Genomic DNA, 27,513 nt, shown 5'->3' on the forward strand with positions numbered 1-27,513 from the left:
TTGTATGAGATTGGCACGTCATAATTTCAGTCACTAAAATTTCACTCTGAAGAGTAAACAAGTGTTCAGCATAAACTATATTGTTTCTATTAATACTTTAGGCACAATGAACCTATCTTATCACTTTGGGAAATTTTATATCAATGTAGGGAACTGATTACCATTCATGTTCCAAGATCTGCAAAAGACTGAATGCTATGTCCCCTCCAAAATTTATATGTTAAAATCCTAACTCCCATTGTGATGATTAGGAAGTGGGGTAATCAGGTCATGACAGCAGAGCCATAATGAATAAAATTAATAATACTCTTATGAAAGAGATCTCAGAAAGCTCCTTTGCCTCTTGTGCCAAAGGACACAGTAAGAATATGGCCTTAGAAAACAAGTGGGGGGCCATCACCAGACGCCCAATCTTCAAACACGTTGATCTTGGACCTACTAGTCTTCAAAGTAGTGAGAAATAAATTTCCGATGTTTATAAGCCACCTAGATTATGATATTCTATTATAGCAGCCTGAAATAAGAACCAAGATACCATTTAGTGTCATTTGCATGACCATGAAGAACTTCCTTTAGATTTTTTATAGTGTGGGAAATAGGGAACCCTGGGTGGCACAGCAGTTTAGCGCCTGCCTTTGGCCCAGGGCGCGATCCTGGAGACCCGGGATCGAATCCCACGTCGGCTCCCGGTGCATGGAGCCTGCTTCTCCCTCTGCCTGTGTCTCTGCCTCTCTCTCTCTCTGTGACTATCATACATAAATTTAAAAAAAAAAATTACAGTGTGGGAAATAAATGTGCTGATGATGAATTCTCTTAATTTTTGTTTTTCTGAAATATATTTATGTCCTCTACATTTTTGAAGGGTAGTTTCATTGTATATGGACTTCCTTTGGCACTTTAACTATTTGTTCCACTGTCTTCTGATCTCTATTTTTTTTTTTAATTAAAGACTACTTTTTTTTTTTAAAGATTTATTTATTCATTCATTCATAGAGAGCGAAGAGAGAGGCAGAGACACAGGCAGAGGGAGAAGCAGACTCCATGCAGGAAGCCCGATGTGGGACTTGATCCTGGGTGTTCAGGATCACACTCCAGGCTGCAGGCGGCGCTAAACCGCTGCGCCACCAGGGCTGCCCTAAAGACTACTTTTTAGAGCAGTTTTAGTTTTACTGCAGAACTGAGAAGAAGGTATAGAGATTTCCCAAACACCGTGTTCCCCCTCACGTACAGATTCCCCCATTATCAACATCCCCAACCAGAGTGGTACTTTTGTTACAATTGATGAACCTCTATTGGCACATTATAATCACCCAGAATTCATAGTTCACATTATGATCATTCTTGATGGGATACATTTCTTGATGGGGGACAAATACAATTGGTATGTAGGTTTTCTGTATACAGATGTCTTTGTACATAATTTTTAACTCATTTGAGTAAATACCAAAGAGCACAGTTGCTCAGTTGTACTGATGAGGATATTTTCTTTTGTAAGAAACTGCCAAACTGTCTTCCAGAGTGGCTGTGCTATTTTGCATTTCCACCAACAATGAATGAGAGTTCCTGTTGCTCCACATCTTTGGCAGCATTTAATATTGTCCATGTTCCAGATTTTGGTCATTCTAATAAATGGGCCGTAGAATTTCATTGTTTTAATTTGCGTTTCCCTGACGACATAATATGGAGCATCTTTTCATATGCTTGTTTGTTTAGATATTTTGCCCAGTTTTTAATTGAACTGTTCATTTTCTTACTGAGTTTTTTTTTTTTTCTTACTGAGTTTTAAGACTTCTTTGTATATTTTGTGTAATAGTCCTTTACCAAGATGTGTCTTTTGCAAATATTTTCTTCCAGTCTGTGTGTGGATTATCTTCTTATTCTCTTCATGTTATCCTTCATAGAGCATAAGTTTTTAATTTTAATAAACTCATTCTCTTCATGTTATCCTTCATAGAGCATAAGTTTTTAATTTTAATAAACTCAGATTTATCAATTATTTCTTTCTTGGATCAGTCTTTTAGTGTTGTATCTTTTTTTTTTTTTTTTTTTTTTTTAAGATCCATCTATTTGAGAGAGAGAGAGCAAGCAAGCAAGCATGTGTATGAGTCAGAGGTAGAGGGAGGGAATTTTCAAGCAGACTCCCCACTAAGGTAGAACCTGATGCTGGGCTTGTTGCTCATCATAACCTGAGCTGAAATCAGGAGTGAGACATTTAACTGACTGAGCCACCCAGGCACCCCATTTAGTGTTGTATCTAAAAAGTCATTGCCGTACCCAACATTGTCTAGGTTTTCTCCCATGATATCATCTAAGAGTTTTATGTTTTACATTTTACATTTAGGTGTGTAATCCATCTTGAGTCAATTTTTGTGAAGGTATGGCATAAGGTCTGTCTCTGGGTTCTTTTTTTATTTTTAATGTGGATGTCCAGTTGTTCCAGTAGCATTTGTTGAAAAGACTTCTTTGCTCCATTGTATTACCTTTACTTCTTTGTAAAAGATCAGTTGACTGTATTTATATGGGCCTATTTGGGGGCTCTCTTTTCTGTTCCATTGATCTATTGGTCTATTTTTTTCCTTTTTGAAAAGTTTTAATTGAAGTATAGTCAATATATAATATTAGTTTTAGGTGTACAACATAGTGAGTTAACAATTATATACATTATAAAATGCTCACCAGGATAAATGTAGTTACCGTCTGTCGTTATACAATGTTATCACAACATTGTTGACTATATTTCCTATGCTGTACTTTTTATCCCTGTGACTTGTTTATATAACTAGAAGTCTATACCTCTTTATCTCCTTCATCTATTTTGCCTATCTCCCCACCTCCCTCTCCTCTGGCAACCACCAGTTTGTTTTCTGTATTTTTTAGTCTGCTTTTTGGTTTTTGTTTATTTTTTATTTTGTTTTTTTAAGTTTGTTTGTTTGTTTGTTTATGAGAGAGAGAGAGAGGCAGAGACAGAGAAAGAAGCAGGTTCCTGTGGAGCAAGAAAGCCAATGAGAGAGACTCGATCCCAGGACCCTGAGATCATGACCTGAGCTGAAGGCAGATGCTCACCGATTGGGCCACCCAGGCGCCCCTGTGTTTTTGTTTTTTTAGATTCTACATATAAGTAAAATCATGTTGTCTTTCTCTGACTTACTTCACTTAGCATAATACCTTCTAAGTCTATGTTGTCATGAATGGTGAGATTTCCTGCTCTCATTTATGGCTGAGTAATATTCCATTGTGTAATACGTTATCTTCTTTATCCATTCATCTGTCAATGGGCACTTAGACTGCTTCCATATCTTGGCTACTTACTTACTTACTTACTTACTTACTTACTTACTTATTTATTTATTTATTTATTTATTTATTTATTGTGTTTTTATGATTTTATTTATTCATCAGAGACACACACAGAGAGTGGGGGGCGGGAGAGAGCAGGCTCCATGCAGGGAGCCCGTTGTGGGACCTGATCTCGGGTCTCCAGGATCCCACCCTGGGCCGAAGGCAGACTCTAAACCGCTGAGCCACCCGGGCTGCCCTCTTGGCTATTTTAAATAATGCTGCAATAAATTTTTTGACTCCTCTTTTGTTAGTACCACATGTTTTGATCACTGTAGCTTTACCACATGTTTTGATCACTGTAAATCTTGAAGTCAGGTCTTATCAGTCTTTTAGCTTTGTTCTCCTTTGACATTGTGTTGGCTATTCTGGGTCTTTTGCCTTTCCATATTGTCTTCAGAATCAGTTTGTTTGGTATCTTCAATATAACTTGCTGGGATTCTGATTGGGATTGCTTTGAATCTATAGATCAAATTGGGAAGAACCAACATCCTGATAATATTGGGTCTTCCTATCCATGAATGTGAAATGTCTCTTCATTTATTTAGTTCTTTCATTATTTTCTGGGTGTTACACTTAAAACTTAGTTCATTAATTTTAGGTTAGAATCTGAATTGGCTAATCTATACAACACCTTTAAAAATTTTTTTCAAATCTATTTTTTTCAGGTCATAAATAAGGTTCATCTTAAGACAAATCATGTTGTAAAAAGAGATGTTGATGAACATTTAAGAATCAAGACTGTGTATGATAAAAGTATTGACGAGTAAGTACAACATTATTTTGTGTTTTTAAAATTAAGAATCAGGGCTGCCTGAATGGCTTAGTCAGGTAGGCCTCTGCCTTCTACTTAGGTCATGATCTCGCAGTCCTGGGATCAAGCCCCATGTCAGGCTTCCTGCTCAGTGGGGAGCCTGCTTCTCCCTCCTCACCCCCCATTTGTGCTCTCTCTTTCTCAAATAAATAAAATTAAGAATCCAAATATTAAAGATATTTTCATCTGTTACCTGAAGATCCATAGATGGAGCAACATGTTAATGCATCTTCAAGATGGAATTAAGCTAAAAATACTTCTTAGTCTGGAAAGATAAAGACTATGGGATATGATTAGAATCTGTACATCATAGGGGCACCAGGGTGGCTCAGTCAGTTAAGCGTCTGCCTTCGTCTTCGTCTGCCAGAGTCCTGGGAATGAGCCCTGCATCAGGTTCCCTGCTCAGCGGGAAGTCTGCTTCTTCCTCACCCTATATTCCTCACCCTGCTCCTTCTCTCTCTCTCCCTCTTTCCCTCTCTCTCTCTCGCTCTCTCACTCTCTCAAATAAATAAAATCTTTTAAAAAAATCTATACATCATTAACAATTTAAACAGAACAAGTATGGATCTACTTGGATGTGGTCATAACATACCTGGAAGGCACATCCTCAATAAGTATGTGGAGGAAAAATAAAAGGAAGTACTATTATATACAATAAGAATACTTATAAAATCGTTAGCCAGAGGAATGATAGTCTAATCTTTCATTTAGTGAATGATAGTCTAATCTTTCATTTAGTGTAAGAGAGGGCCAGAAAATAGATAAATTATGTGTCTGTGGTTATATATGAAGAGCTATTAGGAGTAATTTTTGTGTTTCCCTCTCCTTAATTTCCCAAATGAATGAGATAACATGGTCATGCCTAGCATTGTGCTTTGGTACAGGGTAAACTCAAATGCTCATTGAGGTAAATTGAGATTTTAGGGGATTGATACTAGATCCTTCCACAAAGCATTCCTTGGGGCTCCTGCCAGATATATTCTGAAAAAATGAGACAATGCTGCCCATCATGGCAATTCTTATGTTTTATGTCTTCATTTTCAGATTGCTCCCTGAGAAAAGATACCTTGTAAAGGTATGTAATAAATACTCATGGCTTGAATTTGCTGCTTTTAAAATGGGTGCACTTTATGTAAATTGTACTTCAATAAAGAAAATATATGCATGACTGTGAATGAATGAATGAATAAAAGATGTTGATAGTGAATGTATTTATTATTTTTCTTCAAAGGCATCTCTGATGCATTCACCAAAACTTTGTCCTTATTTGATGCTAAATGAATCTTTTCATTTTACAATTTAATAGTAAATCAGTCTACTTGTTTTCTTATTCTCTTTGTTTTGTGGGAGCAGAACATGCTGAAGACGGTGAAAAAGACAATTTTTGAAATACATTGAGAACACCATTGTCTTGTGGAAATAGTCATTCTCCTGGAAATGGATTTATCTGATTATATGATATGCCAAAGTTGTTTATAGAGGTCCTAACTTCAACAATTTCTTAGCTTTACAGAGTCACACATATACATTGAACCTATTCATTATGGGTCACAGAAATTGGGGAGATTAAAGTGGATCTTCTAAACATAAGATTTTCTTTAACATAACTTACCTTAATGTTCGAATCATCTAATGCAGTCCCAAATTTGAAATAATTTAGATTAATAGTTGAGATTTATATATGCTAATATTCTATTTAAGTGGAGATAGGGAAGGAATTTTTCACTTAATTCTCTTTTCCCAAACTCAACTAAGAAAATAAGAAAATTCTTTTGCTCCTAGGCTCATTCTCTTGCCACACAACCTTTGACTAGCACCTGTATTCCAGGATTGTAAGGTTTTTTCCTTTTTTCCCTTCAGTCATTAATATCCTGTGCTTACTTGTTTTAAATATATTTGTCCTTTAATTATAATTCTGACTTTTTTTTTTCCAATTTTTGTTTAGAACAAACTTTTTCCACAAGCTATTTCTTATTTAGAGAAGACTTTTCAGGTTCGTAGACCTGCGGGCACTATCTTACTTAGCAGGTATGTTACATTCAATACAGGTCGTTTTCTTCAGGTGTTCAGTACTCTGACCTCCCCATTCTGTCAGTGTGGCATATTATGAAACTCATACTAGGATATTTTATTATGTTTGTCCTTAGAGACCAAACTGAAAGATATTTAAAAGGAATAAGAAAGCACTTGTTATGTAATCATTCTTTCCCTGATTTTCCATTATGATGTGACCTGCTAGATCTTTTCCTAGGGTGTACTTGTTGCCTCTTCCCCACATCCCCTTCCTCCCTTCATGTGTCTACAGCAGAGACTTGTGAAGTATTTGAGTGTCTGAAAACCTAGCTTAGGAGAATTTCCATGAAACCAAAATTTTTTCTTAGTCTACTTTTCTAACAAAAATAGTAATCATTATTAATGAACTAATATAGTAGCTGCTAGTCTTTTAAAATGTTAACTGATGTGAACTATTTTTCTTTTTTTTTTTGTAATTAAATTTTGATATACAAATGAACTGAAGACAACGTGCAACAAACCGATACTTACAGAAGGAAAATGACCCCCATAGATACTGTACCGGGGAATTTGCAGAGCACACAAAATGCGGCCCTGTTATAGTGCCTGAGGAGCACCTCCAGGTAATTCACCTTGCTCTTAGCAATGTTTTTACTCTTTAGGATAAACTAAGAGAGGGAGATTTTGAATCTGTGAATGTCACCAAGAAGTTTTTATAGACTTAAATTCAAAAGCTTCATTCTTCTATCAAAAGTAATCTTAAAAAAAAAAAGTAATCTTAGCTGATTTTATTCTTTCATTGGTTTTCAAAAGAATTTATTGATACCTTCTCTTTTTTTCTTTTTAACAATTGGATAATTTTTTTTTTATATTTTATTTATTTATTCATGAAAGACACAGATAGAGAGGCAGAGACACAGGCAGAGCGAGAAGCAGGCTCCATGCAGGGAGCCCATCGGGGGACTCGATCCCAGGTCTCCAGGATCACACCCAGGGCTGAAGGTGGCGCTAAACCCTGGCTGCCCTCTCTTTTTTTCTTTTTTCACTTTATCTCTGAGGGGGTTGCTGAATCATTTTAGCTAAGAACTTCATCTTTGTCTTCCAAAACAACCTTTAGTAGATATATACTCAGAATTTTTATTTTTTAATTTATTTGACAGAAAGAGAGAGAGAGAGAGAGCAAGTTCAAGCAGGGCGAGAGGCTGAGGGAGAGGAAGAAGCAGGCTCCCTGCTCATCAGGGAGCCTGATGCGGGACTCAATCCCAGGGCCCTAGGATCATGACCTGACCTGAAGGCAGCTGCTTAACCAACTGAGCTACCCAGGTGCCCTATATTCAGTATTTTTTAAGAGCAATTTGACATTATTTCCTAAAGTAAAAAATACGTATGGTATGCTTCAACCCAGTTTGGAAATGTGTTCCATAGGGCAGCCCCGGTGGCGCAGTGGTTTAGCGCCACCTGCAGCCTGGGGTGTGATCCTGGAGACCTGGGATCGAGTCCCACATCGGGCTCCCTGCATGGAGCCCGCTTCTCCTTTTGCCGGTGTCTCTGCCTTTCTGCCTGCGTCTCTCTGTCTCCGCCTCTGAATTAAAAAAAAAAAAAAAAAGGAAATGTGTTCCATAAAAGTACTTGGAACTGTGCAATCTATGTTCAAGGATATTCTTTGCAAAACTATAGATATGCCTATATTAGTATTAAATTATGGTATAATCCTATAATGGAATACTATGTAGCTGTTAAAGAATGAAGATCTCAAAAAAAAAAAAAAAGAATGAAGATCTCTATATACTGACTTGGAAAGATATTTAAGCTCTTAAAAAAAAGTTGGAAACCAGTATGTGTAGTTAGCCTATTTTATTTAAGAATTAGATTTTTATTTTTTATTTTTATTTTTAAAGATTTTATTTTATTTATTCATAGAGACAGAGAGAGAGGGGCAGAGACACAGCAAAGGGAGAAGCAGGCACCACACAGAGAGCCGGACATGGGACTTGATCCTGGGTCTCCAGGATCACGCCCTGGGCTGCAGGCGGCGCTAAACCGCTGTGCCACCGGGGCTGCCCAAAATTAATTTTTAAAAAAAGAATTAGAATTAATAATTCAACTTAATAAAACTGAAATTAAAACAAGAAAATTAAAAAGTGTATTATATACACAATAAAAAATAATCTGAAGGTATACACATACTAAAGAATCTGGAGTCATACCTAAATATTAATGGCTTTCTTTAAGAGTTGGAGTGTGGGGGGCTTTTTTTGTTGCTAAGTTATGTATTTTTATAATGTTCTGATTTTTCATATTAAGCATATATTACTTATCAGGAAAAGATAAAAATTTAAAAAAATTTTAAACATGTGTACCAGAAAACCAATTTATTATGCATATATATTTGAAAATATTATTGCCTTAGCTGTTTTTCTTTATTGAACTCTGTTCTCTGGTTACTTCTAGAAAATGAATATATTACTGAACATTTACTTTGTAACCAAAATTAAGAATATGTTTAGATAAAGTTTACTTTGTAATTTTTTTTATTAAGTTATATGAAGTTCAGTGTGGCTCTTAGACACCTATATATATATATATATATATATATATATATATATATATATTATTGGCACTAATACCACTAACTCAGCTTTCATTTCTTTTCTCAGATTTTTTGAGAATGTATAAAAGGCTTTAGGGACACATTTAAAAATTAAAACAATTTGTTAGTTACACATCCAGCTTTTTTCCCAAGAAATTTAGAGGAATTTTTAAGATATATTTCTTGGAGCACATGATGATCAGTCAAAAGAGCATGTGACTTCATCTCTTGGATGTGAGTTTGAACCCCACGTTAGGTGTAGAGAGTACTTAAAAATAAAATCATTTCAAAAAAGACATTTCTTGGGACACCTGGGTGGCTCAGTGGTTGAGCATCTGCCTTTGGCTCAGGTCGTGATCCTGGGGTCACCGCATCAAGTCCCACATTGGCCTCCCCAGAAGGAGCCTGCTTCTTCCTCTACCTTTGTCTCTGCCTCTCTCTGTGTGTCTCTCAAGAATAAATAAAATCTTTAAAAAAAAAAGACAAACACATTTCTTTGCTTTCTTTCTAAGATATTTTTTGTTTTTAATTTGCTTGGCTTTTCCAAATTCTGCTTCTTACATCTTGATGGATTGAGGGGGGTATCTTGATTTTTTTTTTTTAAAGAGAGATCATGAAAAAGAATGTTTGAAAATTAAAACTTTTTGTTACACCAACTATTAATAGGTTACAAGTTACCAACTATCAATTTTTAAATTTTTTTATTTAAAAAGTAATTGAACTGAAAAATTATAAATACATGTGTTAGAAAAACAAGAGTAAATAATGAAATGAAATGAGGATTTTTGTTTTTTCTCTCTATAAAAGCATCTCTTACACCTAAATCACAATTTACTGATTTTTAAATTTATAATTTGGAGATTATAATTGTTAAAACAATTGCTTTGAGAGAAGTTCTCTAAAAAGCAGATGTTACAAGGGCAAAGATTCAATTAGAAAACTAGAAATAAGGGGGATGGTGAGGTAACTTTACCCTGTAAACTCGTCTTTAAAAGGTAAAGATGACTTTAACTTTTTACCTTGTATGTGTTTGTATTATATGAATTTTTGACAAAATACATGAATTACTTTATAATAGAAAATATATTTCCATTAGATAAAAAGCTTTTTATTAATTAATTTTTAGATAACTGTAGGTTAATTGATTTTTAAATAACTAGATTAATTTTGAAATAACTGTAGATTTTGAAATAATTATAGGTTCATAGGAATATGCAATATATATACACACACACAAAAGAAGGTCCACTGTGATTTTCACCTAGTTTCAAAGTTTAAAATTTTTAAATTTTTTCTATTTGTCTTTTTTTGCATCCTGATTGACTGCCCTTAAAAATAACGATTGTTTTAATTAAGATTATAGATTTATATTCATTTATAAAGTAGAAATTTTAGGAAAATAAATAAATCCAAAATTAGAGATAGGAACAGAGTAGAGGTAGGAATGGATTTTGATAAAAGTTAAAGGGTAACAAATGTTAAATCATACAAATTTAGAGTCTGGATTCACTATAAAATAAAAGTCCCTACAGCTAACCTTGTCTCTGGTCTGATTTTCTGTTGCCCACCATGGGCGCAGCGATGCAGGGTCTGCCGTGGGGGTAAGTGGTCCTGTGTAGCAGTGGGTGTGCAAGACCAAGAGGGCGTCCGGGATGCAGACTTTGTTCTGTATGTTGGTGCTCTGGCCACCGAGAGGTGCAGCCATGAAAACATCATCTCTTATGCAGCCTATTGCCAGCAGGAAGCAAAAATGGACAGGTAAACTTTCCCCTGAGACTTATTTCCCAAGATCTAATATAAGAACTCTTAGGTCTTAAGTGTGTAGAGTACAAGAAGTTTGCATTTTCCAGATTGATTCCAGTAGTAAGAAACTGTGTATACGGCTTGGATTGGGGAGTGGGGACAGTAGGGCATGGGGGCGGGGAGAGTGTCAGGTGATAGAACTGTCATTCATATGGCAATGTCAATAACAACTCCAAGGAAAATATACTGTGGAGAGAATTTTTTTTTTTTTTTTTTTTTTTTTTTTATGGAGAGAATTTTCTTTGGAAGTAAATACTTCTAATGAAACTATTTTAACTTGGATTTTAGCACCTCTGCTAAATCTAAGATGTTAAAAATAACTGTTCATCTAATTGTCATATTATTTGCTATGTCCTTCGCTTAAATTATCACTTAAACATTTGGAGGCTCTTTTATGTTTACAAAAGATTTTTTTTTAATTGCCCAGTGAGGCAGGCTTGAAATGAAGTGTTACTGTATATGCAGAAGATTGCCTGTCACACTCCAAACAAATTAATCAAAAGTAGTAGAAATTGCCACATTCCAAGATAGATTAACACTCTTAAATCTAGGAGAGTTAATATGAAGGGTTCACATGTATGTTAGGACCATTGCTGAGGTCTTGAACTTTCATCTATCTGTCAAGACTAAATGACTTTAAAGAACCACGTAGGCAATACAAAGGAAACACCGGTATATACTTTAGAATTATACTGTTCTAAAGGTGGCAAAAAGGTCAAAATCAGCATCATGAATTATGAAAAACAATCTGTTACCATGATGCTATGTAACTGATGATCTGTGAAATCTACTCAAAAATCTTTAGCTTCTAAATGTTGGGAAAGCTTAGAGTCAAATGATTTACTGTATTACTGAAAAAGAAAGTGCTATATGTTTTTGCATATGTATGTATATATATGTGTGTGTGTGTAGAATTGTTTAGTAAAAATACATATATTTAATAGAGTGTTCCTTTTTCCCTGAAAAGTTGTCATGAAATTTATATTTTATAATTAATGGTGTCTCAGTATTAAGGAAATGTGGTAGAGTGCTAAATGAATAAGTTACTTCATTAAATGAGATACTTTCTTAATGTAGATGTCTATGTGAAATACACCTTCATAATAGTAGTGCTGAAAAAAAAAAAAGGAGTGTTGCAAAATCATGGTTATCTTAATTTGAACTAAACTACATGGGTTGTGCACATACACACAATCTCATTTTCAATATTCTGTTCTGTTGAGTGTTAAAGAACATTGTAAAAACAGTGTTTTACATGCATATATGTGATATGATTACATATTTTTTTAAAGTTTGTATAGGTACTTGAATGTGCTAAGGAAAAAGAAATCATTAGGGTTACCAACCATCCCAACTAAATTGCCTTGTTTTAGCACTGAAAATCTCATATCCTAGGAAACCCCTCAGTCTTGGGCAGATCGAAATGACTGGTTATACTAAAAGCACCCCAAATTGTTGATAGCAGTTACCTCTGATAGTGGAATTAGCGGGGAAGTTTATATAAAACAGAATTTTCATGTTTTTCTTTGTACATTTCTTCTTTTTTTCTATATACATTTCTATGTTTGGATTTATACCTTTTCACAATGAGCTTTTATTTTTTTTTTAATAAGAGACATGTTAAAGTCTTATGTTATATATTAGGAACAGAATGGCTTCCTTAGGAAAGTCGGGGGAGGAATATGAAATCCCATGTTGAGACAGGTCTAGACTAGTTCATCTCCTGTCAGCATCTGACAATGCTGAATATACCTAGAGTATCTAGTTGTCTTTTGGTAAGAAAATCCGACATAGGAACCATTACACAGATGAGGCTGTATAATGGCTTTTTCATTTTCTTTGAACTGCTAGTATGTTTGTTTAAAACACTTTAATTTGTGGTTCACATTTTATATAATTGAGTAAAAGAGTATTTTGTTTCTATCAGTGAATATGAAGCTACTCATATATGTCTTCTCCATCTGGGAAAAGAATTTGGTTTCTTTTGATGTCAGTGTTGGAAGAAAAAGTATCTTCAGTGGTTCTTTTTTAATTTTTTTTTCTTTTTTAATTTTTTAAGATGATATAGAAACTTACCTTCAAAACTGCCATATTAGTTCATTCCATGAATATTTGAGTGCCTAATATGTTACCAGCAGACTAGGTGAACAAAATAGACACATGTACCTGCATCACGGGACATACAAGTTACAGAGGGAGACAAATATTAAATATACTTACAAATAAATGATTTCAAAATGTGATAAATACTTTGTAGGAAAAAAGGGGTGCTGTAACATAAAAGAGAAAAAAGGGGGAAACATAATCTAAATTATGACAGAGACAGCCTCTTTGAAAGAGTGAAACTTCAACCTGAACATTGATAAGCTTCAGCCAAATAAAGAGCTTGAAAAAGACTTATGTTAGGAAAATCCATGTTTGCCTGTTGCTGTTATAAGCCACTTCTGTGGACACTGTGTTTGAAGATAAGAGCTTAAGGAGATGCATTGGAGAGACAGGGCTATTTTATTTTAAATGCTGTAGGTCTCTGATGGGTTTTAAGGCATGCAGTGACATCCATTTTATATTTTAGAGGTCAGTGTGGCAGTGTTTTGGTAAGTGAATTACATTCATACTTTTACATGTAAGGCTGTTGTTCTCAAGTGTGAACAAAATATGCCATGTGTTTCTTACTTAAATAAGGCAAAGGTTACTTGGTAAAATGTGATTACATTTTAAGTGGTAAAAATGTTAAGGTAGTGGTGAGAGAAAGGACTTCGGAGTTCTTTATTGTTTTGTTTGCCACAGTTTTTGAAAGACAGGTGGGTGCTTGGTGGAACTGACTGAACTATGCTATGTGCTAGTAAGCTCGTGGACGCTTCGGTTCTAGGCTCAGAAAGTGATGGAATTGTGTAGACTCTAGAAAGTATAGACTATGAAAGAAGATGATGGGAAGATTAAAAAAAAAATCTTTATGTGAATGAGGGCAACGTTATGGCAGGAGAAAGGGAATAGCAAGATGGACATCAGAAAGCAACCTGAATGATTTGCTCATTGTCCTATTGTATATCTCACTGCCCTCTCTACTGACCTGCTCATCCCTGTGCCTATAAATATAATGAAATGCTGAAGTCAGAAATGGATTTTGCAAGCAAACTAGTATTAGAATTTAAGTGTCTTGGTCCATTTTTACCTTTTGATAATACTGACATCTTTTATAAATTCACACTGAAGTGTAATTTATATTAACTTTCCTTCTGTGAGGACAGGTGCTAATTAGCCACACCATAGGAAAACTGAGGTATAGGTCTTAAAAGTAGAAGATAGTGAGTTAAATGTTATGGTATAAAATGACATTTGATATTTAACAAAAGAGTTTTCTTACCTTTATTAATTTTTTATTGAAATGTATAGTTTAGCACTTGAAACTGATATTACGCTGTATGTTGACTAGCTGTAATTTAAACAAAATCTTGGGGGAGGGGAGAAATACAAGTGTAGGTTAGTAAATATAATCCATATTTTTCTGGAATATAATAAAAAATTCAATGTCTATTTTAACAGGCCAATAGCAGGATATGCTAACCTGTGTCCAAATATGATCTCTACCCAGCCTCAGGAATTTATTGGAATGCTGTCCACAGTAAAACATGAGATTATTCATGCCCTGGTAAATTTTACTGTTAATTACTATTAATTAATTTCTTTGTGCTTTGATTTTCTGTTTACTATGCTCTCATGTTGATGTATATGTTAAATTTTTGGATTCTTAGATTTATGTCAGTAAAACCTAGATGATTAGGTCTGCCAAAGAGAATTTTTAATGATCAGGATAATGACTAGATTGAGTTATATTACCTAAAATAATTAAATAAGTAAATTCAGGGGAGGCCTGGGTGGCTCAGTGTTTGAGCATCTGCCTTCAGCTCAGGGCGCCATCCAGGGATCCAGGATGGAGTCCCGAATTGAGCTCCCTACAGGGAGCCTGCTTCTCCCTCTGACTGTGTCCCTGCTTCTCTCTCTGTGTGTCTCTCGTGAATAAATAAACTATTCATTGTCTTAAAAAAATAAATAAACGAGTAAATTCATTGGGGATATAGGTGTTTTGAGAAAAAGATTACTTAAAAAAAACTTAGCAATTTAGAAAAATTTACTTTTCTCTAAAGTGATAATTGATATGCTAATTATAGATCTTTCTTATGTTTTACAGAGATCTGATTTCAAAAGGCCTCTTGATCTGCTTAGGCTTTCTAAAATTTAAATATACTGATTCAGAACTTTTCCTTCCTTTTCCCAATTTGTCCAGAATAGCAAACTTTTATGATATATCCAGAAAATTAAATAAAGTTACCTAAGACCCTAGGGAATGTTCTCTTAATGCCATTTATGTATTTAGAAAATAGATGGCAGTAAAATGCGGTAATTGAGAGAGAATGGATCAGAGATTTAGGTGTGAATCTTCTTAGTTCTACCACTGGAAATCTTTGGGATATTGTGCAACTTGTTTAGCCTTTGTAAGCCTTAGTTTCATTTGTTACAATGAAGGTAACAGTAGTACATAATAGTTTTTTTTTTTCTTGGAGATTAAATAAGATAAAACAGAAATGCCCTTCACTGTGCTATATACATAGTAAGGTGTAATAGAATTAGTGGCAACTATTTCTTAGTCTTAGTGAGCTGTCATGTATGACCTTAGAATGCAAGCCTTAGTCTTAAAATCAGCATTGAATACTTAGTGAAACTTGAGTGTAATCAGACAGTATTTATGTCCTTTAAGTAAGAGGATTCTAAAATGAATCATCTCGGGATCCCTGGGTGGCTCAGCGGTTTGGAGCCTGCTTTCAGCCCAGGGTGTGATTCTGGAGTCCCCGGATCAAGTCCCACATCAGGCTTCCTGCATGGAGCCTGCTTCTCCCTCTGTCTGTGTCTCTGCCTCTCTCTCTGTGTGTCTCTCATGAATAAATAAATAAAATCTTTTTTAAAAAAATAAATAAGAATAAAATAAAATGAATCATCTCTTTTTCTTATAATTTAAAAAAATTAAGCTGAACTGCTAATTGAGGTGAAAGGCAAGGATCATTTTAAGTAATATCTAAAAACTATAAATACTTGATGTTGAAAGAAACAAAGAAAAACAATAGGTTTTAAGGATAGTACATAAGTGAACATGAATGCAGAAGTACCAGGCATGAGATAAATTAGGCAATTCACAAAAGGAAAAATCCAACTGACTAAGAGATGTATGAGAAAGTATTCACACTTACATTAGCAGTCAAGGAATCTCAAATTAAAGCTAGATGCATACCATTGACTATAAAAGTATGTATGAAAGTTATGTACATTGACTTCAAGGTAGTGATTACTTCTGGGAAGTGAGGGAGGAAAAGGAGTTAGGTAATGGGGCTTCTGCAGTGTTTTATTTCTTAAACGTTTGAAGAAAATAAGGTAAAATTAACATCTTAAATACTCTTAAAGATTTTTTTTTTACTTTTTTTATATTTGAATTATTTTGAAAACTATAAAAACCTAAGAAGTTTTAAATATTAGCTTAAGTCTCAAAAACCATGCTGGACAATGCTAAGAATTAAATGTTTAACACAGATTCCCCATTAAGTTGTCTGTTCTCATAGCTATCAATGACGGTTACCTATGGGACTTTGAATACCTAATAAGCTTTCTGAGATGTGAGTGTTTAGAAGAATTTTGAAGCTGATAGAGTGGGAAAATATGTGTATTTAGAATGTTATAAAGGATGAGGCAAATTATACTATTTTAAGCTTTGTATAACTTCAGTGAATTGTATATTAAGAACTATTCAGATTTTCTTAGCTAACTCAATCAAGTATCCTTTGCATCTTCAGAGATTAAAAAAGAAGAAGAAATCCAGGAATAAAAGAATAATCTGGATTCCATTAATCATTTTGGCAAGCCTTGAGTGACACAGAGGCCCCAGTTGTGTAAGCAAGAAATTTGCCAAAGAAATTCGTTAATTAAGTGATCATTTGTGATTGTTTAGTTATGAGCTATAGCATATTCTCAATATATAAAACATACATAAAGAAGTAGTTACAAAAGTGCTTTGTTTTAGTTACTAGATTAGGAAAGACAGCAAGAAAGGAAATCTTACTAATGAAATAGGAGATATCAAATGACAATAATATTTTGTATGTGTACCCATTTTCTCATCTATTTTGGGAGGGGAAGGATAGAGAATGGGAATTTTAATACCTTTATGTGAAGTATGTATTATCTCATTAAAATTGAAGACTTCTTAAAAATAGTATTTAAATTGTGACTATATTAAATTCACATTGCAAAAAAACTGGGACGCTATGAGTGATTTTACACATTACCATCAAAAGAATCACAGCTAACATTTTGATATATGTTTCCATTATTTTTTTCCTAAGTGTTCATACACACACATTTCTAGTCTTGCTAAGTACAGATATATATTAAATGTGGACTTTGGGGGGATCCCTGGGTGGCTCAGCGGTTTGGCGCCTGCCTTTGGCCCAGGGCGCCATCCTGGAGTCCCGGGATCGAGTCCCACGTTGGGCTCCTGGCAAGGAACCTGCTTTTCCCTCCTCCTGTGTCTCTGCCTCTCTCTCTCTCTATGTCTATCATAAACAAATAAATAAATAAATAAATAAATAAATAAATCTTTTTTTTAAAATTTGGACTTTGGAATCAAAAACTTTGTATTTTTATGAGTGCACTTAGGAGCACACTTGATTGCTCACCCTACTCGAAACTCTACTGTTAATTGTTCTCAGTGGTAACATTCCCTGGAAGCAATTGTAGAGTTTATGTAGTAATAAGTTCATGTGAAGAGGATCAACTGTGATAAATACATTCTTAAACACATATATTTTCTATTCATACCAGTACCAAAGAATGTTGTCACTGTTACTTTGGATTTCTTCACCTACAATTATCTCAAGTAATTGAAATTTAAATTCATAAGATGGAATCCTGAATTTTTGTTCAATTCTAATATATGGCAAATTCCTGTAGAAGTATTCACCAAGTGCTTTTATGAGGTTCTATAAGTGTTCTCTTTTGATAGCATGTTATGATGTGTATAATCAGACTTGATATTTTTTACTTTGAGACATTTTGAACTTTTTTTATAGGGTTTCTCTGCTGGCCTATTTGCATTCTACCATGATAAAGATGGAAATCCTCTAACTTCAAGATTTGCAGATGGTCTCCCACCTTTTAATTATAGGTATTTGTTATGTTTGTTCTTGTTCTTTTTTGGGAGGGTGCTAAGACTATCATCTGAGAATCATGGCAGGTAGGTGCCATAAATAACAGTGGGTTCATGCCTAGCCTAAAAAAACTGTAGCTATTAAAACAGGATAAAAGAAGTCTTTTAGCTTTACCCTTCCATTTTAGAGACAAAGCAGTTAAGATGCAGAAAATTTAAGTGACTTGCCCAAAAGGCCAGGACTCTTCTTGCCAGCAGAGCTGTTTTCCACCACATTGTAATCTGTGTTACTATGCAATGTAGTTAGGCAATGGGAAAATGTGGGTTAGTTATATTTTGGCTTATTAATAATTATTGCCTATCATGGGAACATCTACCTGTGAACTGATACTGTATTTAGTATAGCATATTAGCAGCAGTGTATAGGTTCAGGGCCTAAAATAATATTAAGAAACACTAAAAAAATTTATCAAGAATTTTTTATATCAAATTACAGAACTGTAACTATTTGCATACATTTATATAAAGAATAAATCTCTACATTAAGAGGATATGTCCACAAAAAGACATGCACAGGAATATTTCTGGCAATTTTGTAATTAATTGCCAAAAAATAGAAACTATCCAAAGATCCATCATTAGAAGAATGGCTAAATAAGTTATGATATATTCATATAATTGAAAACTACAAGGCACTAAAAAAGAACATACTAATTTTACATGCAATAACATATATGAATATCACAGATACAGTGTTGAGAAAAAGAAGTCATATAGTTCATTTGTATGGAGTTTAAAAAACAGCAATGATGAAAGGATAAGTGGTTTTACTTGAAAGACCAAGGGGTTAAATGGCATACAAGGTGAGTATAGATTGGGAAAGGGCACAAGGAAACCTTCCAAGGGCACTGACAATGTTCCCTGTCTTTATCAGATTAGTGGTATATGGATGTGAAATAAACAATCTTTACACTTAAAATTTGTTCACTTTATATATATTTTACTTTAATTACAGAGATCTCTATTAAAATAGCTAAAATTAAATACTGATGCAGATAATATTTTATTTATTATATTTTTATAGTACATGTGAAGAAACAAATTCTAATTAGAAATAGATATTTTCCATCTTAGTTTGTGTTCATTTGGTAATGTAAGAGTCTGGTCTTTCCTAAAAATTGTGGTCTTTATGGGAAACCTAAGTGGTGAGATAGGCATCATCTACATAGTGATGTACATACGGAGGAGAGAGACAGCCACATGAAGAACTATTGTTAAGCTGATAATTTGCAGAGCTTTTGTGTATTCAGGACATTCCTCAAAAGCAGGAAATCTTACAGTATAAATGGAGGTAATAGAATAATAGGAAATTCCACTGATAGACATACGAAGAGTTGGATTTGTTCCTACCATATCTATTTGGAGAAACTATTTGTCTTGACATGTCGATAGTATAGAGGATATTGGGAGTTATTAATAAGATAAAAGCTGTTTATTTTCTGGCTGCCTTTGATCACTATGGATGGTTAAACATTACTTTGCCATGGAAAAAGATAAAGGAATTAAGAATAACATCTTCAAGGCATGGGTAGATGAACAGATGTATGATAGCAAATCTAACAAAATGTTAATTGTGCAATCAGAGTGATGGTTATGGGGGATATACAGGTATTCTCTTTATAATTCTGTCAACATTGTGTATGTTTAAAATTTTCATAAAACAATAGGAAAAATATAGCTCCTTTATATTCTTTTTATGGGTGAAAATGAGAGGTTCATAGGGTTAATGATAGAAGTAATCTAGGAAAAACAAAAAAAGTGATATGGATAATACGGAAAAAGCAAAATTGATGTCCATTATAACTGATGTCATTATATCCTACCAATGATATATGAATGCTTACTTTACCAGTACTGGATAGTATAGATCTTTTTTTTTAGGCCAATCTGGTAAAAGGTGGTATCTTGTTGTATTTCTAGGACTACTACTAAGTTTTCAACCATTTGAATTTTCTCTTTATATATAGCCTATTTTTTGGCCAGTCCTAGATTATTTTCCTCTTCTAATGGTTTTGTTAGAGTACTTTATGATTTACGGATATTATTATTTATCTCATTTAGTTTTCTTCATTTATCATATTTTTTCATACAAAAAATTTTAAAATCTTGTATCATTAAATTCATCTATTTTTTTGTCTGTTGCTTAAGAAATTTCTGCCCTCCAATGATTATAAAAATATTCTAAATGTTTTCTAGTAAATTGTTATTTGAATATTTTACATTCATAGCTCTAATTTCTTTCAGAATTTATTTTTGCTTCATGTATTTTGGGCTTCTTTTGAAAGGTACATATATGTTTATAACTTATATTTTCTTGGTGGATTGAGCCTTTCTTCATATGACATTATAAAATCTCCCTCTTTGTCTCTATAAACAATTTTTGTTTTAAAGTCTATTTTGTCTGATACAGAAGATCTAGCCATTCCAGCTTTCTTTTGAGTACTGTTTGCTTGGTACATCTGTTTAATTATTTTAGATTCAACCTATTTGTGTCCTTGAGTCTGAACTTTGTTTCTTATAGACATAGTTGGATTATGGGATTTTTTAAAAAAATGCATTCTTGCAGTCCACCCCATTCTATGCCCTGAAAGCCAGGCTGCCAGGCTGCTGGCTTTCACCATGATTGTGGGCTTAATTTAATTAAGGGCTGCCACATAATTGGAGAGGGGACATGGGAAAATGCCACAAAGCTTGCTATGTTCTTAATGAATTTATCCATCTTTTAAAAAGTAAATGCTTCCTGGTTTGCTGCAAGTCTTTAGTTAATTTCCAAAGTTCTGAAAAAAGTTGATTTAGGCATTTTGCCACTTTCCTTATTGCTTTCATGAACAGAGAATTTTCAGAGGACTGCTATTTTGCTAATATCTTCCTGGAGTTTATTACTATGTATGGGATGATAAAGGGATTTGACTTTTTTCATAGATGGATAATCAGTTTTATAGCACAGTTATTAAGTAAATTGTACTTTCTGTACTAAATTAAAATACCAAAAACAAAAACAAAATGCCATTTGTTATTGTTATTTATTAAATTTCTTTATATCCTTGGATATGTCCCTGGACTTGCTTTTGTTTTATCCAATAAACTTATTAAAAGGAATTAATTCATTGTCATCTGAACCGTATTAGCTATGTGAATTTAAGCAAGTTACTCATCTCTCTAAGCCTCTGTCTCTTTATCTGCAAAATAGTGATGATAATCTCATAAAATTGTTGAAAAGATTAAATTAGAAAATGGCAAATACTTGCAAAGGACTTGGTGCATAGTAACTCAAATATTTTAATTTCATACTGATTTTCATAAGTACTTTTACTGTTTAAAGTTGTGGTGAATATGTAAAATGACTGTCTTTTATTCTTTAATTACAGTCTTGGATTGTATCAATGGAGTGATAAAGTAGTTCGAAAAGTGGAGAGATTATGGAATGTTCGCGATAATAAGATCGTTCCTCACACTGTGTATCTTCTAGTAACACCTCGTGTTGTCGTACGTAACAAAACTGCTTCATGTTTCCTGGGCCATCTGCTCTTTTTCTTTCTTATAGTTCTTTCTTTACTAATCACTATTGCTTAAGAATTTAAGATCAGGAGCACCTGGGTAGCTTAGTTGGTTACATGTCCAACTCTTGGTTTCAGCTCAGGTCATGATCTCTGGGTCATGGAATCGATCTCCACATAGGGTTTTGTGTTCAGTGTGGAGTCTGCTTGAGATTCTCTCCTCCTCTGCCATTCCTCCTGTTTGTGCATGCACACTGTCTCTCTGTCTCTCAAATAAATAAATTTTTTTAAAAAAAGAATTTGGGCAGCCTGGGTGGCTCAGCAGTTTAGCGCTTGCTGCTTTCAGCCCAGGGTGTGATCCTGGAGACCTGGGATCGAGTCCCACGTCGGGCTCCCTGAATGGAGCCTGCTTCTCCCTCTGCCTGTGTCTCTGCCTCTCTCTCTCTCCCTCTCTGTGTCTCTCATGAATAAATAAATAAAATCAGAAAGGAAGGGAGGGAGGGAGGGAGGGAGGGAGGGAGGAAGGGAGGAAGGGAGGAAGGAAGGAAGGAAGGAAGGAAGGAAGGAAAATTTAAGATTAGAGCCTATAATAAGAAAACCAATATAAAGGCAGTACAGTGAAGCTACAAGCCAAAAGAAATCTGAATAAATAAAAATTTGGTAATAACTCTTCCTGGCTCCATTCGACTCATTACTGTAAACAAGTGCTCCTCTACTGTCATACCTCTTAAGATCACTGCTACTATTTGCATAATTGCTGATCATGCAGTCTATATTAGTCAAGGTTGTCCAGAGAAACAGAACCAATAGAATGTGTTGACTGAGAAAAAGGGGGAGAAATTGAGGAAGGGAAGGAAATTTATTTTAAGAAAATGGCTCATGCAGTTTTGGAGGGTTAGAGAGCCCAAACTCTCATAAGCTGACAGGCCGGAACTCAGAGGCAAGAGTAACTAACAGTTTGAGTTTAAAGGCAGTAAGCTTGCAGAAGTTCTTCTTGCTTGGGTAAAGTCAGTCTTTGTTCTTTTAAGGCCTTCAACTGATTGGATGAGGCCTGTCTATATTCTGGAGGGTAATCTGCTATACTTAAAGTAAACATTAATCTCCCCCAAAAACACCCTTACCGAAACATTCAGAATAATGTTTGATCAAATATCTGGACACTGTGGCCTAGCCAAGTTGACACATAAAATTAACCACCCCATCCTCTTATTTTTAAAATAAACGCTGCCCCCAATGTGGGGCTCAAGTTTAAAACCTCAGGATCAATGGGACTCCTGGGTGGCTCAGCAGTTGAGCATCTACCTTTGAGGGCGTGATCCTGGAGTCCTGGGATTGAGTCTGTCAGGCTTCCTGCGTGGAGCCTGCTTCTCCCTCTACCTGTGTCTCTGCCTCTCTCTGTGTCTCTCATGAATAAATAAGTAAAATCTTTAAAAAAAAAAAAAAAAAAAAGAGGGAGTGATGATGAACCCCAGTGACTCTGAGTGTCTCACTGACGCCATCACTGCAGCAAGCTGACTAACCCCCCACCGCTGGGCTGGGGAGAAAGCGGAGGGCCCAGAAACCTTTACTAGTGATGAATCCCTGTTTGATTCCCCATTAGGTGTTTGAAGATTTCCGCCGCTGTTACCCTTGATTCAAGCTTGATTATTCTGGAAGCCTACCTGGGGCAGTGCCCTTTCAAAGGTTAGGTACTAATCAGATACTGAAGGGCTGAAGTTTGTAATTCACACTCTTGGATCAGTGCCGTTGAGGTGTCTGTACCCTTGGAATGGCTCGTGCCACTCGAACCTGCAGGCTGTGAAGAGTCACGTCCTTTTTCCTTGGCTAATATGGGTTTTGTTCATGCAGAGGATACCTCCTATCTGATTGGTATTGGGCAGATCCTAGGAACTTCCATCTAATTTCCCTGCATTAATCTATGTGAGCAGCTGTCAACTTACTGGAGGAAAGAAACTGCCCAGAAATTTTGAGATGCTTAAATACTTTTAGACCAAGTAGACTTATTTAATATGAATACTTGTTTTTATTAAAAGGATTCCAATAAAATATTAAAAAAAAAAAAGACCTCAAGATCAAGAGTCACATGCTCTACTGACCGAAGCCAGTGCCCCTGCCTTCTGAACTTTTGGACTGCTCTTGGAGTATTTCCCATCACTGGAAATTTCTAAACAAAGAACAGGAAAAAAAAAAAAAATAAGCAAAATTGTATTCTAATGAAAAACTTATTTTTGTTTAAAAGACTGTATCTAAACTAAAAGCAGTTTATGCCTTCTTTAAAAACATTGTTGATATAATGTTTTTACAGATGGTAGTCATGTTAGTTTATAGCTTTCATGAGAGACACACACACACATAGAGAGAGAGAGAGTCGGGGAGAAGCAGGCTTCCCACACGGAGCCCAATGCGGGACTCCATCCTCAGACTCAGGATCATGCCCTGAGCCAAAGGCAGATGCTCAACTGCTGAGCCACCCAGGTGTCCCAGGCTATAGCTTTTTTGAAATATATATGACTTAAAGCCAAACTCTTCAAATAGAGGGAAAAAATATCAAGAGAAATAGTAATTTACTAGCAGCGAAGAGTGTAATAGTATCAAAATATTTTAATTATATTAAAAATCATATTTTTAATGGATGTCCTCACTTCTCACCATGTAATTCTTTAATGATTATTATATTTATATAAAAAGAATGTCATTATCATATTGTACTTTTGTAGGGTTTATTTATTTTTTTTCTGATTCTTAGGATGAAGCCCGAAAACATTTTAACTGTCCAATTCTGGAGGGAATGGAACTCGAAAATCAAGGTGGTATGGGCACTGAGCTCAACCACTGGGAAAAGAGGTTATTAGAGGTTAGTTTACTTTTAAATCTTACTAGACATATTTTTTCTTCAATCAAAGTAATTCTTTTTTAATAAAAGTAATTCTTCATTATTCAAACAGTATAATGGATTGTAAAGTAAAATTACTATTTTTCTTTATTTTTGTGTGTGTGTGTTTTTTTTTTCTCTTAACAAGCAATTTCTCATTATTAAATTCAGGTCAATAGTGAACTAGAATGAATCTTACCTGACCTCCTTGGTTATTATTTATTTGTTTGTTTGTTAACTCCTTGCCTCTTTTTAAGACTCCAATGTTTGATAAGCAGTCCCTAAAATAAGTACTGCTTCTCGTTCCAACTTACTTCCCTTTCTTTTCCATAAGATGGACCCTACATAAACCTAAAAACATATGGGGACTTCTTGTACCTATTCCCCTTCATCGCTCCAGATCCACTTTTAGATGTAATCACTTCCAGAAATGTTGTATATGTGTAGAGATATACATACCAATACACTGTTTTTTTAATGGATTTATACATTTATGCAACTATTTTCCACTTAATAATGCGTCTTAGATATCTTTCCAAGCAGTATAGGGCTCCTGTGATAATGCAATGTATGCTTTCCTAAAAAAATCTCTTCAAAATTAAACACTAAAAATAAGAAGACTTGTGGGAAAAACAAAACATTATACCACTAACTAAAGCAGTAAGTCATAATAAAAGTACTAGTTCAATTTTAAACATATTTCCAATAGATAACCTCCTATATTTACTCTAATATTTCTTTTTTTTAAGAACTTTTTTTTTTTAAAGATTTTATTTACTCATGAGAGACACACAGAGAGAGAGGCAGAGACACAGGCAGAGAGAGAAGCAGGCTCCATGCAGGGAGCCCGACGTGGGACTTGATCCCTGGTCTCCAGGATCATGCCCTGGACTGTAGGCAGCACTAAACCGCTGAGCCACCTGGGCTGCCCTACTCTAATATTTCTTTCTTTTTTTCTTTATATTTTTAATTTTTTTTTATTTATTTATGATAGTCACACACACAGAGAGAGAGAGAGAGGCAGAGACATAGACAGAGGGAGAAGCAGGCTCCATGCACCGGGAGCCTGATGTGGGACTTGATCCCGGGTCTTCAGGATCGCGCCCTGGGCCAAAGGCAGGCGCTAAACTGCTGCGCCACCCAGGGATCCCTACTCTAATATTTCTTAAACAACAACAAGTGATGGTAGTCAGAAGAGAGATTTTATAAACTAATTAATGAGGGCAAGAGTAAAATGTAAAAATTGGAGTCATGCAGTTAGCATTTTTAAAACAGACTCTGGCCATACTAAACCAAGTGGAAGAACATGGAATGAATGCACAGGACAGCATTTATCTATTGCTGTGTTTACCTGTCTTAGTGTACTTTATATTTAGCTGCTATTGCTCCATTGCACAAAATATTAAAATCCGGGGAAAAGTCATTATAAACCAACATGATTTAACAGCTACGTAGTATTATGTGAATGTAATAACAATCTTGTGTTACTGAACAACTGTGTTTTAATTATTTTATTTTTATTATATTTTTAAGTAATTTCTACACTAGGCGTGAGTCTTGAACTTACAACCCTGGTATCAAGAGTTGCACACTCTACTGATTGAGCCAGCCGGGGGCCCCTAAATTTTTTATTTTAAAAATGTTGTTATGTGGGCAGCCCAGGTGGCTTAGTGGTTTAGTGCCGCCTTCAGCCCAGGGTGTGATCCTGGAGACCCGAGATCTAGTCCCATGTCAGGCTTCCTGCATGGAGCCTGCTTCTCCCTCTGCCTGTCTCTCTCTATCTCTCTCATGAATGAATACATTTTTTAAAATCTTAAAAAAAAAAAAAAAAAGTAATGAGGGGCACCTGGGTGCCTCAGCGGTTGAGCATCTGCCTTCCGCTCAGGGCATGATCCCGGGGTCCCAGGGTCAAGTCCCACATCGGGCTCCCTGCATGGAGCCTGCTTCTACCTCTGCCTGTGTCTCTGTCTCTGTCTCTCTGTCTCCCATGAATGAATAAATAAAATCTTTTTTAAAAATGTGATGAGCAATTTATTTATATTCGTGATGCCTTTCAGGATTGGCATTTCAGTGGATGTTCTTAGGTTCAACTAAATAAGCATTCAAATTCACAAGACCTAACAAGCCGCATTGAAGAAAGATGTATTTGGGGCAGCCCCGGTGGCGCAGCGGTTTGGCGCCGCCTGCAGCCCAGGGCGTGATCCTGGAGACCCGGGATCGAGTCCCACGTCGGGCTCCCAGTGCATGGAGCCTGCTTCTCCCTCTGCCTGGGTCTCTGCCTCTCTCTCGCTCTCTCTGAATGAATGAATAAATAAATCTCAAAAAAGAAAAATGTACTTGGAAGAATACAACAAAGAATGCACAGCCTGGAGCCTGGCAAAATTCAGGCATTTCTCATGCTCCACATAGCAGTGTAGGGGATGTCATCCATGCCTCTTCCCTTCCCTACTCCAGCTCAAATACAGGAGCATAAGGCCATAACAGAGGGGCTTAAGAACCAGCCTGACTGGGCAGCCCCGGTGGCGCAGCGGTTTAGCGCCGCCTGCAGCCAAGGGCGTGATCCTGGAGACCGGGGATCGAGTCCCATATCAGGCTCCCTGCATGGTGCCTGCTTCTTCTGCCTGTGTCTCTGCCTCTCTCTCTAGCTGTGTCTCTATGAATAAATAAGTTAAAAATAAATAAAGTATTAAAAAAACAAGAACCAGCCTGATTTAGAAATACTATGTCCCAAATGAGAACTAATATGTTTTCTTTCTAACAGTTCCATAGACATAAATTCCAGATCTGTATAAGGGACATCCCCATAAGAGTCAGTGCACATAGGAAAAAATTCCAAATCAGTTTCATACTTAGAGAAGAGTGAGATTAATGCTTCACTGAGTGTAAAACATTAATGCTTTACAGTCTGTTCTTATCTAGGTAACCACAAAGAAATAGTGATGGGAACTTATGAAAGGCACATTATATTTGTTTCTCCCATGGAAATTTCAGTTTTTTAATTTTCCTTAAGCAGTTTTCCCAAGTGATTCCCATTGGAAAACTGTAGGTTAGTCACATATGAAAATTTATTTACTTTACAGTAGAGACTTGACAGTATTAATTTCATTAATGGCTGCCTTTCTCTGAAATCAACTTTGTGTCCCTGAACCACTTTTTTAAATGATATTAAAGTACTTGAGATGACCATCTAGCATTCACCATAAGGATCTGAAAAATAATCAGAGCTGTTGTAGGAATTTTATGATATGAATTGTAACACTGGGTAGATAGTAGACTTTGATGACATTTTAGGTCCCTCATGTAACTCCTTTGATCCTATGATTCTGTAATACTTGA

The 27,513-nt window shown here is 35.3% G+C and overlaps 1 protein-coding gene and 1 non-coding gene across 4 annotated transcripts in view; both read left to right on the forward strand.

Annotated features, from left to right (window-relative positions):
* Positions 1-27,513, forward strand: part of LMLN (leishmanolysin like peptidase) — a 90,121-nt gene that overhangs the window by 9,206 nt on the left and 53,402 nt on the right. For all 3 annotated transcript variants that reach the window (XR_013372111.1, XM_077883766.1, XM_077883765.1), the window contains exons 2-10: positions 4,005-4,102; positions 5,195-5,225; positions 6,096-6,178; positions 6,669-6,786; positions 10,333-10,511; positions 14,100-14,205; positions 17,672-17,766; positions 21,177-21,294; positions 24,052-24,159. Coding sequence is in view for 2 of the 3 variants with exons in the window: in XM_077883766.1 (XP_077739892.1) it covers positions 4,005-4,102; positions 5,195-5,225; positions 6,096-6,178; positions 6,669-6,786; positions 10,333-10,511; positions 14,100-14,205; positions 17,672-17,766; positions 21,177-21,294; positions 24,052-24,159 (936 nt within the window). In the remaining variant the exon portion in view is untranslated. The remainder of the gene's footprint in view (positions 1-4,004; positions 4,103-5,194; positions 5,226-6,095; positions 6,179-6,668; positions 6,787-10,332; positions 10,512-14,099; positions 14,206-17,671; positions 17,767-21,176; positions 21,295-24,051; positions 24,160-27,513) is intronic.
* Positions 22,760-22,822, forward strand: LOC144305658 (small nucleolar RNA SNORD48). Its single transcript, XR_013372671.1, has one exon. It is a non-coding gene; the product is annotated as a small nucleolar RNA SNORD48 (small nucleolar RNA).

Source organism: Canis aureus, chromosome 35, assembly GCF_053574225.1.
Source record: "Canis aureus isolate CA01 chromosome 35, VMU_Caureus_v.1.0, whole genome shotgun sequence".
In the NCBI taxonomy this organism is placed as follows: Eukaryota; Metazoa; Chordata; class Mammalia; order Carnivora; family Canidae; genus Canis; species Canis aureus.